This window comes from Schistocerca cancellata, chromosome 3 (assembly GCF_023864275.1).
Source record: "Schistocerca cancellata isolate TAMUIC-IGC-003103 chromosome 3, iqSchCanc2.1, whole genome shotgun sequence".
Taxonomy (NCBI): Eukaryota; Metazoa; Arthropoda; class Insecta; order Orthoptera; family Acrididae; genus Schistocerca; species Schistocerca cancellata.
Window position 1 is genome coordinate 133,917,532 of NC_064628.1, and position 14,677 is coordinate 133,932,208.

The 14,677-nt window shown below is 43.2% G+C and overlaps 1 protein-coding gene across 1 annotated transcript in view; it reads right to left on the reverse strand.

Annotated features, from left to right (window-relative positions):
* Positions 1–14,677, reverse strand: part of LOC126174755 (calmodulin-binding transcription activator 1) — a 1,816,127-nt gene that overhangs the window by 357,924 nt on the left and 1,443,526 nt on the right. The window contains exon 7 of the mRNA XM_049921082.1: positions 3,908–4,043. Coding sequence (XP_049777039.1) covers positions 3,908–4,043 — 136 coding nt within the window. The remainder of the gene's footprint in view (positions 1–3,907; positions 4,044–14,677) is intronic.

Genomic DNA, 14,677 nt, shown 5'->3' on the forward strand with positions numbered 1-14,677 from the left:
TAGTAATCAAAGAAACCATGATAACTTTTGATTACGGGAACATTATGGCGGACTATCTGCACCTCTAGATGCTTGACGTCTTCCCCGATGCCAATGGGTTCTTCCAGCAGGATAAATATTCGTGTCACAAGGCCAGAATCGCGATACAGCGGCTTCTGGAGCACGACACCGAACTCGCCCTGATGTCTTGGTCACTACAGCCACCTGTTCTGAAACCAATGCTACACATCGGAGATGCTATTGGGCGCTAGTTCTTTGTTCCGTGCCTACAAACCACCGGCCCAAAATATACTGGAACTGCGTGAGCTGCGTGTAGACATCTGGTGCCACATACTTCTGGAGGACTTGTCGAATCCATGACACGCAAATTCGTTGCTGAAGCTACACGCTTTTTTTGTAACAGCCTAAAATACACGCATTAGCCGATAACTAGTTGCAGGAAGAATGTTGTACATAACACTTCCAACAGAAATTAAGCGAACCCTTACGGAAGCCTCATTTACAGCTGTAATAAGTGTTAAACCATACTTGTAATTTCGAAGCTGCATTCTTCACAGTTATTCTCCAAAATCAAATAACACTGATTCTTCACCCAGTTTTCTTTTAGAAACGTAAATGAACCCGTAAAGTATCTTGTATTACATGACGCTACTTGTCAGCTGAAAGTAGTTCATGTTGACAATCAGTGGGACAACCTTCTTTATCTAACGAAAGCTGACTTCCTTGTTATTAAGAAGTGAATGCCCTAATTATGTAACACAAGCACACTATCTCCTATCATTTCTGTCGTCGGTGTTTTGCCTAGTTAAATGCTGTTATGTTATGCTACAACTCTCTTTGACTTCGCATAATTTCTGAACTACTTGTTTCAGTACACTGCGGATGTCAAATCAGTTTTATATCGGAATCTACTTTTCTTAAGCCTATGTAACTTCGTACCAGGCTACAAGTTGAACTTATGTATAGTATGAATTATCAAAAGCAACTGTTGTGTAACATTTCCAGTGTTGAGATGGCTTTATGGGCACGTTCAGAAAGGCAACTAATAATAATTTCTTTATCCAACATTATCAATCCGCAAACTGGTTTGTCTCACCCATCACCGAGCGAGGTGGCGCAGTGGTTAGCACACTAGACTCGCATTCGGGAGGACGACGGTTCAATCCCGTCTCGAACCATCCTGATTTAGGTTTTCCGTGATTTCCCTAAATCGTTTCAGGCAAATGCCGGGATGGTTCCTTTGAAAGGGCACGGCCGATTTCCTTCCCAATCCTTCCCTAACCCGAGCTTGCGCTCCGTCTCTAATGACCTCGTTGTCGACGGGACGTTAAACACTAACCACCACACCTCTCACCCACCTTCGGGCACATTTTAACTACTTTTTTTCTACAAAGTGTTTCCGCATATGTTCTCTCAGGCCATTTTGGAACGTTTCTTACTTTCGTAGCTTGTTTGTTCAAATTACTGATATTCAAGTCCGTCTGTCTTACAAACAGCTGTCTGTTCAGTTTTTTCCTTATTTCTGTTGTGCCGGTAGATTTCAAACACTCCCACTTTTTTTTCATTTTCCCTCTACTGACCTTTCACTTCCACATTGCTGCCCTTATAAACACCTCCACAATTTTGTTCTGACCGATGTAAGACAACATCTTTTACTGTATCACACTTGCTTCGTTATGTTACTATCAATCGACACACTCTCTAAATATTGCACTATGTTCTCATGGATGTAATTAAACACCTTAATGCAGTAAATATTTCCGGTTTGGCTTCAAGTAATGGGTGACTTCCAAAAATTCATTTCAATAATAAAGTCCAATGTATTTTCAAATAAATTCAAATTACATTTCTTTAAAACTGTGAAATGTTTCCTTGCCGAAACACTAAATGCACCGAAGCGATGTAATAAATAAATAAATAAATACACTATGTGACATGAAGTATCCGGACACACCCGAAAACAAACGTTTTTCATATTAGGAGCATTCTTCTGCCACTTACCGCCACGTACTCCATATCAGCGACCTCATAGTCATAAGACATCGTGAGTGAGCAGAAAGGGGCGCTCCGCGGAACTTACGGACTTCGAACGTGGTCAGGTGACTGGGTGTCACTTGTGTCATACGTCTGTACGCGACATTTCCACACTCCTGAACATCCCTTGGTCCACTGTTTCCGATGTGATAGTGAAGTGGAAACGTGAAGGGACACCAACAGCACAAAAGCGTACAGGCCGATCTCGTCTGTTGACTGACACTGACCACCGACAGTTGAAGAGGGTCGTAATGTGTAATAGGAAGACGTCTATCCAGACCAGCACACAGGAATTACAAACTGCATCAGGATCCACTGCAAGTACGATGACAGTTATGCGGAAGGTGAGAAAACTTGGATTTCATGGTCGACCGGCTGCTCATAAGCCACACACCATGCCGGTAAATGCCAAACGACGCCTCGCTTGGTGTAAGGAGAGTAAACATTGGACGATTGAACAGTGGAAAAACGTTGTGTGAAGTGACGAGTCACGGTACACAATGTGGTGATACGATGGCAGGGTGTGGGTATGGCGAATGCCCGGTGAACATCATCTGCCAGCGTGTGTAGTGCTAACAGTAAAATTCGGAGGCAGTGGTGTTATGGTGTGGTCGTGTTTTTCATGGAGGGGGCCTTGTTGTTTTGCGTAGTACTATCACAACACAGGCCCACATTGATGTTTTAAGCACCATCTTGATTTCCACTGTTGAAGAGCAGTTCGGGGATGGCGATTGCATATTTCAACAAGTTCGAGCACCTGTTCATAATGCACGGCCTGTGGCGGAATGGTTACATGACAATAACATCCCTGTAATGGACTGGCCCGCACAGTGTCCTGATCTGAATATTATAGAACACCTTTGGGATGTTTTGGAACGCCGGCTTCGTGCCAGGCCTCACCGACCGACATGGATACCTGTCCTCAGTGCAGCATTCCGTGAAGAATGGGCTGCCATTCCCAAGAAAGCTTCCAGCACGTAATTGAACGTATGCCTGCGAGAGTGAAAACTGCCGTCAAGGCTAATGGTGGGCCAACACCATAATCAATTTCCGCATTACCGATGGAGGGCACCACAAACTTGTAAGTCATTTTCAGCTAGGTGTCCGGATACTTTTGATTACACAGCTTAACACCACTGAAAACAGCACAGAAAGTGCTGAAATATGTTTGGGTAAAACAAAACTAATCAAACGGTGTCTGCATAAGGCGGAATTTTTCCGCAGTTGTTCTTAGCAAGCAAGAAAAATAAGAAGAGTTAGATTATTCGAAATACCATAATTCCATATAGATAAGAGTAAGCATGAAAGCATGACTAGCGTACATACTGTTTAGGTTCCCAAATATGAAGTTGTAACAAGGTTCTGCAAACAGTGTAACGTTATAAACTGAATTCGGAACTTTTTTCGGTATCCACTGAAAAATTACAATCAAAGGTAGCAATTAAAGTGTGCTGCATACTAAATAACTAAAACAATGAATCACTATTCCAGGACAATTCGCAGTATAAATCTTTACTGTGATGCCGTACCGCTGTGATGCACCCTCGTTACGTCTTTAGGGAATGAGAAAGGAAGTAAAGTGTAGATGTACGTGGTAAATAGGGCATTGAGAACCCATTCCTCGTCGACCCGAGTAGAGGATTTCTTAGATGAAAAATATTTTACACTGGAAGAAGATACTAAAGCTTTGCACTAATCAGGCATCATGTACACGTATCTGCCAACAAAACTTATCTGGATTCTTGTTACTCTTAATGATAATAAGAATAATAATAATAATAAGTTGCGCAGGCAAAGCACAAATACATAATCGAAAAACACGATTGTTATATAAATGCGTGGTGTGTGAACCGCGCACGGGACGAGTACGCACCTCGGTGCCCTGCACCTTGAGCTTCATGTGATCCTCGCGCGTCGTCTTGCCGTCCTTGCGCTTCTTCCAGCAGTAGCCGTCCCGCCGGTAGCGCACCTTCTTGCGCGAGTACAGCAGCATCGAGCCGCTCTTCGGTCTGCAACAAAACACAGTACGATACGTCAGGGCGCACCTTCAGTACAGGGTACGCGGGTCACGAGAAACCACACGAAAAAACTTCCTACATCACAGATTCAAGTCAGCACTGTTATCCCATATACATGGCTCGAGAGGGCCTAAAATTACGAGAAAAATACAGCATCAACACAGATACATACGCCCCGAGTAGATTTTCTGTCAGCAGCTCAGTGCGCACTATTTTCCTTGCTCATTAAAACTACCTGCCGTATCGGGACCTTCCGCGTCCAAATGCCCCATCTGCTGAGCATGCAGGCATGACTCGTGACCCCGCTGTCAAAGCTGAAGGGAGCGTTGTTTACGTGCCTCGATATCCGGAATGTTTGAATTTCGGGGTCAAATGCTCTACCTGCGGAACGTCTAGCTACAGCTCACCGTCTCGTCCTCAAAGCTGTGAGAGCAAGTCGTGAGCCGTGCCTGGAGCATTTGCCAGGGAAAGGTTCATTTTTTGAGTCTCAGTCGGGCACAAAGTTTCAATGTACCTGGAAGTTTCAAGATACATGTAACTTAAATGAACTTCATAACACAGATTTGGTTAGCAGCAATACAAAATCAGTGGGATTATGGAACTCGTGTACCATATAAACTTGAAGTCTGCACGGCACGAGGCGTGGAATCGGAGAAGTGCAGCTGATATTCTGGGGCATCTTCCTTCAAGTGACTTACATACGAGTCTACAAAGTATCAACAATGGCTGCTGACGGGACGTCATGAACGAGTCGTTAACAACTAGATCGTGTTTATGTTCAGTGGGAAAAATGTCTATTGAACTTAAAAGTCTGGAAACTACTGCTCATCCCTTATTCGTCGAAAAAGGGTTGCACATGGTCAAACATCGTCGTGCTTACTTATATAAGCTAATGGCTGACAAACCCGGCCTTGCCCGGGTATTCATTTTGCCAATTTTCTGTTAAAAACGAAAACAAAACAATGTACTGTGTTTGTAGTGTAATATCGAAAAATTTTATTTTCACGTATTCGTGAAAACACCTTTGAAATTGTGTCTACAAAGCAATTTTGTAAACGTCTCTCTCTGCCGCGCGGGATTAGCCGAGCGGTCTGGGGCGCTGCAGTCATGGACTGTGCAGCTGATCGCGGAGGAGGTTCGAGTCCTCCCTCGGGCATGGGTGTGTGTGTTTGTCCTTAGGATAATTTAGGCTAGGTAGTGTGTAAGATTAGAGACTGATGCCCTTAGCAGTTAAGTCCCATAGGATTTCACACACATCTGAACATTTTGCAAACGTCTCTAGAGCAACGTCTCTTCATAGCTCCTTAGACGACTACTGTTTTCGCCTATAGCCGTTTGTACTTCGCATTTGAAAGCTGTTAACAGCGCTGCCAAGCGTCAGGAATTTTAATTAAGTTGAATCGGCTGTACTAGTGTTGTTAGTAGTAAAGAATAAATATATTAAAATTTTATGTATGACGCGGCAGTTTTTCATGCATCTCAATGTTTATGACGTCATATCTCTTGAATTACGTGTCGTACGACAATATCATTATTTGTGTTAAGTGGCCGGCCGCGGTGGTCTAGCGGTTCTGGCGCTGCAGTCCGGAACCGCGGGACTGCTACGGTCGCAGGTTCGAATCCTGCCTCGGGCATGGGTGTGTGTGATGTCCTTAGGTTAGTTAATGTTAAGTAGTTCTAAGTTCTAGGGGACTTATGACCTAAGATGTTGAGTCCCATAGTGCTCAGAGCCATTTGAACCATTTTTTTGTTAAGTATATTCAGCAGTATATGTGGATACGTTCAGCAAACTATGTTGCGAACAGTGTTAGTAGCAAAAAGAAATAACATCATGCACAACGCCGCAGTTTTCACTCATCTCAGTGTTTACGACATGATATTTCCTGAGCTATGTGTGGTACCACGATTTATAATTTTATAGGTGCACTTAGCGGCATATGTGGATACTGTCTGCGAAATTTACTGCGAATATCGTTAGCAGCACAGAAGTAAAAGAATTTAAACGTCACGCATAAGGCGGCAGTCTTCTTGCATCTCATTGTTTACCACGTCTTATCTCGTGAACTATGATAGGTAGGTAGTTCTCACCCTCACAATGATTGTTGCCTCACAGTAAGGGTTGCGGGGTTGTGTGCAACAATTTTAGTTGAAACTGATCCAGTCTTTTACGAGTGGATGTGGAACACACAAACATGCATTTATATAATATTCGTATCTGTCTGATTATTTAACGTTGGTGACTGTGAGGATTGAAAGTGGAGTGTATTAGTCGATCACGATATTATTGTACCTGGAAGTGAGGGCGTTTCGTCCGGCTTATCGTGAGTTTTTATCGTGATATTTCAAAGGACACGCTGAACCACCTGACAGTATATATACAACTGTTTGAAATCATTCACAATGCGACGCGCTTTTCTTAGTCACCGATGTACTAGTTTAATGTAACGTCACCGCGTGTTTCCGGTAATGACCACGGGAGGCCAAGTGTAAAAATACTGTGGTCGGGTAGTAATGTCGTATTTGCATGTTGTTGTGTTGGTGGTGGTGGTGATGGTAAGAACAGAGGCAGAAACTGAAATAAGTCATGAGCAGCGGCAGTGGTTCCGGCCCTGATACCCTCTCTGACGTCTCTGTTGCTGTTCCGTTCAGATTGCCCTTAAGATCCGTAAGTCGGTATCACCTGGCATGCCAGCGACGGCGTACATGTGTCTAGTACAGCTTGCTGCGTTTGTGGTTTCTGGACTGTGTAAGCTAAGAAAATGGCACAGCAGGCAGACTAGACAAAAAATTAGTCACCCTCAGCATAGATCATGCTAATGGCTCTAATCTTGAATTCAGTTACATTTCGGTGAGGAAGAGTGTCCACAAGTGTCCTCAGGTATGCAATATGCAACTGAAGCCACTCGTTGACCATCAGATTATTGGTTCGAGTGAGCGCGCGCGCGCGCGAGCGAGCGAAAGAGAGAGAGAGAGAGAGAGAGAGAGAGAGAGAGAGAGAGAGAGAGAAAATGGTTCAAATGACTCTGAGCACTATGGGACTTAACATCTATGGTCATCAGTCCCCTAGAACTTAGAACTACTTAAACCTAACTAACCTAAGGACAGCACACAACACCCAGTCATCACGAGGCAGAGAAAATCCCTGACCCCGCCGGGAATCGAACCCGGGAACCCGGGCGCGGGAAAGAGAGAGAGAGAGAGAGAGAGAGGGAGGGGGGGGGGGGAGACAGAAGTATTTCGAGTTCTACGTTTCACCCGCTGTTCCAAATTGTTCCAGACATTTTCTATGGGATAAAGACGGAGTGATTTAGCGGTAAAGTCGATATGCGAAAAGGTGCCTGAGAATTTGTCAAAGCACGAACGTACTCATGCAACCCTGAGAAACGGTTGTTATCTTTGAAGGGTGTGTCCACAGCGTTCTCATCATGGAGATATCGAAGACGGAGCAACACTTGGTCACCAGATTGTTGGAAAACGTCCTGGGCTGTGTTCGCGGTAACCTGAAAAAGTGGGCCCAAGTCAAGGTACGAGAAACTCCGCTAAAACATCAGAGAGCCACCTCCAGCCTGGACCGCACCCTCTACCGCCTGTAGGTGGAAGGTGTCACTGGGCTGCCGGTTCACTGCATCGTTAGATAAAAGGTAAAACCGTGACACATCGGAGCGCATAACACTCCTCTGGTCGGCTGCCGTCCAGCTTCCGTGTTGTTTGGTCCACTGCAGAAGTGCAGCTTTATGTGTTGCTGCCCCTTTTGCAAGGCAGCCGACTCCGAAAGGCCATTCCATGCGGTTCCCTTCGTGATGTTCACACAAAAATGGGTTGATATGAGCGTGTCTGTACTGACAGCAACAAGCGCTATCGGGTATGAGACCGATTTTCATTGACTAGGCGTGACAATCATTTCGGTCTCCATCGGTTACGACCACTGTTCTTACGACATGGCGGCGAGTGGTACACGAAGGTTTGTAGACATGCTGGGAGCCCGCATTGAAACACCACCACATCAGACAACTTTATTCACCTTTCAGTCATGGCCACGACCAAAAATGATTGCCCTTTCCTACCACTCGCCACATCTCTCCAACGTGGACCTATCTTACTACGCTGGTTTCATACATTAGAATAGCACAAATACCGCGCTTCACTGTCATGTCTTATGTCAGCGCCAGCGGTGTTGCCTTGTTGAACACACCGGTTCTCGCCAGATCATGGAAGGTGAGCAATGTTGGAAATGGCTGGTACTTCGATGGGTAACCACGTGCTGTTGGCAGCTTTCCCTTTGCCTTACGCAAAGCAGAGGAGGGGCGGCGGCGTAATGCTCCAGATCACCAAACTTTGCGCCTCATGGTGATCCGTCTGTCCGATGGGGACGTTACGCTCGGAGGCACATTTGGTGCTATTCGACAGGGCTGGGCTGTATACCGGCACCGTGTTTCACTGTGTCTATCTGTCATCATCACCATCACCCTCGTCCAACACAAACATGATCCCACACCACACGCATCCATTAAAGTCACCTACACTTATCAGATGCACTTAAACACACAACTCTCACATTTCGCTAAGGAAATGTGCCATTGTCTGCGAAGGATAGAAGACTTTTCCAACTAGTGTCCGAGACCGCCATTTGGTGTCTCACAGCCAACTACACGGCACATATGACTTAATTTTACTTATATCAGCGGTGGAGAGTCACATACTCGCCTGGTAGCAGTATCACCCTTATCCACAGCGCTTCATATTGACCAAGTTGCAAATGGTCATTTTTTGTAAGGACATTGACTACACCACTTGCAGTTTTATTTGAAATATGAGACTACTACATTTTAAGTAGAATCGTAAGAACCTTTCTCAAGGACGCTATCAGACGTTGCTTTATCCAAACAGATGTGTGGAATATGGTATGTCACATGATTACAGTCGTTAACTGTGACATAAGTAAAAGAGGTAGCTTGAAAATGCACAACGGGACGAAATTAGCTAATAGGTAAAGCCTGCAATAAAGGATTAGACAAGAAGAGACCTGCGCAGGTGAGCGACTTCCTCACGATGCTCGACTGTCATAGAGAACATAAACACACTTACACTTTTGAAACGTTATGAACTACGCTGCGAAGGACTTTTGCTAATTATGATTACAGCGTTGAAACTGTTCATATGACTTCGATGAAAATTCTGTAGATCATCTACAGTCTCCGATCAGAAATCTGACCAGTTACCATCACTTCGATCCTCTTCAGAAGGATATAACCGGAACAAGCTTGAATTCGTATAAAGACGTAATTCGGCAGATACCTGGTTGCGGCAGCCCCTACAAGTATTTGATGTAGGTGATTTAGCTATTGTCGTTTAGATGGCAGACGATGGGACCAAAGTATCAACTAATATAAAATAATAAACTCTTTCGAAGTTTGGATGACGATATTTTCAAAAGCGTCACTGTAGTGAAGAATATTGATTTGAGCACCCCGGCATTTTACTGTCTGTAACTGTACGGTAAATAGAATATTTTAGTCTTCTGTGATTAGATTTGACTCGTTTTCCACGGTTAGGAGTAGATGGCACTCTTGGGGGTGTCAACTGTCGATGGGCATTAAGTTTTCTGTCACTCGTATACTTGAAATTCTTTGTCGTGTGATGTAAATCACGTGCCTGGAGTGTACTACCATGATCCGAAGTGTCCGTAAAACCTGAATAGCGTTCCGCTTGATTTATATGCAACCCATTTGACGTAACTTTGTTACATGTCCCGAAATCTCATTTCAGAACAGTCATTTGACTATGCAAAATGGTTACTACAAGTAGCCACTATCAACCCCAATTTAAAACCACGATGGTAAAAAAAATCAGGAAAAATATGATAACAGTTTACATAGTCTTTTAACGCTGCCGAGTTCAAATTTATTACTATAAAAGACATTTCATAAAGGAAGTTTCAACTTGAAATTATGTAACGAAGATTTTTGTACCGGATCAGAGCGCGACACTCCTATTCAGCTACTATGGTCCCCGTTAAATAACATTAGGGCTTCAGTCACGAATAATACAGTGTGCGCATGTTTATACATGAAATGGTGTGACCAAAGTTAGTTTTGGACGAGGATTCGAACCAAGTACCAAATCGGACTGCTAAATAAGAACAACCAATTTTACACCAGAAGTGAGATTACAAACTGAAATGACCTAAAGTAAAAGAATGTCATAAACTGGGATGAACAAATAGTCACAAAACAGAGAAGCAAAGTGTACAAGAAAATCTTGCGCAATGACCAAAAACTAGGACTCAAAAAACTGTGAGCGAAATGAAACAATAGAATTAATGCAGAATAAGTTCAATTTCAGCTTATAATAACATGAACGGAGAAGCAATCGTGATCATAATGTGGAACAAGTAATACAAAATGCTCATAGTAATGTCTCGAATATGTCATCCTTATTCAGTCTATGAAAACGAAAGGGATAAAAAGTATCGTCTACTCGTAACGATTATAGTGTAACTCCTGGTGATTCTTTGTCAGTAAAACCGAAAAGCGCTTGATGAACGAGCTTTTCGATTTTCAGACAGCTGAAGACAGAGGAAACCAATGTAACAGAGAGTTTTATCTAGGTGAGCATGAGAAGGAATTTCTATGCAGCTCCTGACAGTTGGTGTGTTTAGCTCACAGTTTATTTCCTTCTTTCACACTAACAAAATCTTTAGGCTATCAGGATGTTCATATAATAATTATCTAAGTGTAACTGTTAGAACAGACTGCCACGTTAAATGCTTCAGTACGTGCGGCCGAATCTGATTAAGTGGACAACTCTAATAATCGTATTTTCATATCATCTGATATGCATCCTTAACAAAGGTCTTACGATCTTGGTAGTTATTAGCAAAAGTGTCTGAGACGTGAATTCCGCACGGCAAAAGAGAAAGTGCGACCCTTACGGGGGTTTCGTCACTGTGCCAGCGTTCAGAACACTAAATACAGAAGTCTCATATTCAAATAAAACTGCAATCGAAAGTCGTTTAATGGATTAAGGCAAATGCTGGGATTTTTCCTTTCCTCTGAAAGGGCAGTCTCCTTCCTTCCCAAACCTAGCTTCTCCTTCACCTCCAAGGACCTCGTCGTCGATGCTGTGTTTAATGCTAACGTTGCTTTTTTTTCCTTTTTCCCCACTGAATGTAATGGTCATAGTACATCACATGTTCCAATAATCGGATGAACCATAGCGGCAAAACCCAAAATGTCATTCATCAAAGCCTGTTGGCCTTCTTTAATGAGGCGAATAATTCATGTCGAACGGATCTTCCTTGAAAAGATAAGACCATTTTCTGTCGGGATTTCTTGTATGGACCTATTCCCTACAATGCGCAAATGTCTCCGCCTCCCTTCGCTGCCTGAAACCCCCGATCAAATCCAAAATGTCATAAATTTTAGACTTTTCCATTTCATGCTCTATTTTCTAACGCTTAAACAACGATCCCACAACCTTCAATTGTACAACACTCAAAAAGTCACGCCACGAACAATTAAAGAACCTCAAACAAAATTGACGTTTGATAAATATACTTACAGCAACCTGCGTGACAACACACCAAACATAAAATCTTCATAAACTTACACACCAACCTAATTTACTCAAGTAAATTTTTCCCTGGTAGATTCCGAGTATATACTTCAATGTTCTTCACATCATATGCTGCATGAGAAAATGTCACAACGATCTTGCCTCTGTAATTATATGTGACGAAATGCGATTTAAAAAAATGAAAAGTAGGGTGTGCTTAATATCACTCATTTATAACCGTTATGTGACTGTATTTCAGTGAGTACATAATAAAATTTAAACTATTCACTGTGTAGCTGAGGCAGGTGGTGAATATCGATGCGGACGAACACGGACATGAATGTTTCGAACAGGCTGTAATCCACCTCTAGAGTCAGAAGTCTCATCCAGTGCATCCTTCATTACACAAAATCATAAGCTAGTTACATGAGTGGTTCAGTGTACTGTTGGAATGATTCTAGTTTCGTATGCTTAAGGTCTAGGTTCGATCACACTTCTGGTAATAATTTTTAGCAAGTACGAAAAGATCGCTTTCACCTCCGATAACGTCAGATGAACAGCGAAGTGTTGCACCGGCGTTCGAAAGGTACATTAAACACGAGCTTACTTCGCTACCGATTGGAGGAGAATCGGTGTAAGTTGGGCCATGACAAAGGCGGAAGTAATGGCAAATAGAAACTCTGACCCATCAAGCTGTCTTAACCATAAATTTTATTATATTAATGAATTAGTTCTCCCGTAACGGCACAGTGCACTTATTTCTTATTATATTTGCACTTGAGATGTTGAAAATATTGATACTAGACTGGGATTCGAACTCATATCTTCACTTTTGCGGGATTTGAACCCTTCGGGGCAATACAGTTTCTTAGTTCCGTTGTTCATAACTCCTCAAAGTCTCGACGAAAGGTGCGTGTTTGGGTTCGAATACTGGTCCGGCACAAAAATTTTATCACGTCATTTCAAGTTGTGCAAGCCCACATTAAACTAAAGGTGAAAAATAATTACAATTTTAGCGTCTCTCCACGAGTTGTCAAAAATAACAACTGGTGCTGCTTCCAACTCCCAGTGAGACACACCATTTTTTATTATAACGTTTCAGGTTCAGTCAAGTCACTCCTCGTAATGTTTCTTTGTGAGTAGTCAACAATGATGACAACGTGCGGGTTCAACCCCCAGTCAGCACTGAACTTTCGTCAGATTGTTTCCAGTTCAAAGATATGCACATCTCGCTGCTAATGATATAAACCGATATTTGTCTATTCGTGGCTAGAAAACAACGGCAATAGGTGCCGGTTTCGAATCCCGGTAAGGCAAAACTTTTCGCCTCGCCAATTCAAATTCGATCATCATGGCACGATTCATCTTGACATATTTTGTAAAACTGTCAGGCACCATGATGTAACTATTAGACACCACCACCGCTCTAACGCGTACCAGAAGTACACACAGGTGTACTTCCCTAGTCACTTTGTAGTAGAGGATTAGTATTATTATAAAATTATCGTTCGTAGAAACTGATGGTACGGTATGAGCGAATAGAAATACTCATGGTGGAATAGATCCCTGTTGCAAACAAAGGTAGGTGCTGGATTTCTCGCATGGGGAATGCTCGCACAGACATAAGGAGACCCGTCGTAAATCTCGCATCTTTCTGCAAAGTGGAACGATACGGCGGTCTGCCGCCGCAGATTAATTGCACTCTCTTAGCTGCGCCGAATTAGCCGAGCGGTCTAAGGCGCTGCAATCATGGACTGTGCGGCTGGTCCCGGCGGAGGTTCGAGTCCTCCCTCGGGCATGGGTGTGTGTGTTTGTCCTTAGGATAATTTAGGTTAAGTAGTGTATAAACTTAGGGATTGATGACCTTAGCAGTTGAGTCCCATAAGATTACACACACACATTTTTTGCACTCTCTTATTCGTCTACACAGGCCTGCAACAAACTAATCTCCTCGGCATGATACTGTGAGACGATGACTATCTACAAAGCTCATTTGTTTAAATTTTATTTATTTTCAGTCCTTCGCTCACACAACGGATTTCACACAATTACCTGAAAATAATCATCTGCAGGGAGTCGTCGCCGCCAAGCAAAACACCAAACAGGAAATGTACAAGCATTTTATCCTCAAAGTATCGTTTGTTTGAATTACATTTCTCAGTTAAACGGAAAAGGCCTTTAACTTAGGAAAACCTCTTATTTCTTAAGAAGCTATTTAGTGGCTTTTTGAAAGTATATTGTAGAAGACCTATTTAATAAAGACTAATAATGATGTACCAGAACATGGATGAAGGTTCCGAATAAGAAAGACGCACCAATAATGTTCGCGAAATATTGGACCTTGACGCCGAGGGGTGGCATGCGTGACTGAACGGTACAGATGGCCGTACCGCAGGGTTGGCTCTAGGGATTTTACCGCCTCGTGTGGAATTTTCAAAAATGGCTCTGAGCACTATGGGACTTAACTACTGTGGTCATCAGTCCCCTAGAACTTAGGACTACTTAAACCTATCTAACCTAAGGACATCACACACATCCATGCCCGAGGCAGGATTCGAACCTGCGACCGTAGCAGTCGCGCGGTTTCGGACAGCGCCTTAACCGCGAGACCACCGCGGCCGGCCGTGTGGAATTTTCAAGCACCCCTCCCCCCACTCCTTCTATTTTCAGACGCTGTCAACCTTTTTTACAATGTCATTCATCCATGACGTCTTATTTTCACATACCACACATCCTCATGCCGCTTTTCGTCATGAATACGTCTTTAAGAACAGAGCCAGGTATGGGGCATCCGTTAATGAAACAGAAGTGAAAGCTTTACAGTGTAATACATTATAACTCCAAAACTAATTATGCAACCAAAATTAAATTACGTCACTTGCAGAGTATACAACTAAAATCTGCTCACTTTTCCTCATTCCCTGAGCAGACGAGGCGGTGCGAGAGCTGTAGGAACCAGCATTGCTGAATATTGCACAGTCGAAGGTATCGTCGTGTCTTCTGCTGTGCAAAGTGGAAGGTCGCAAGACAGCGAGCGACTTACATATAAATGATTTATTAGTTGAAAACAA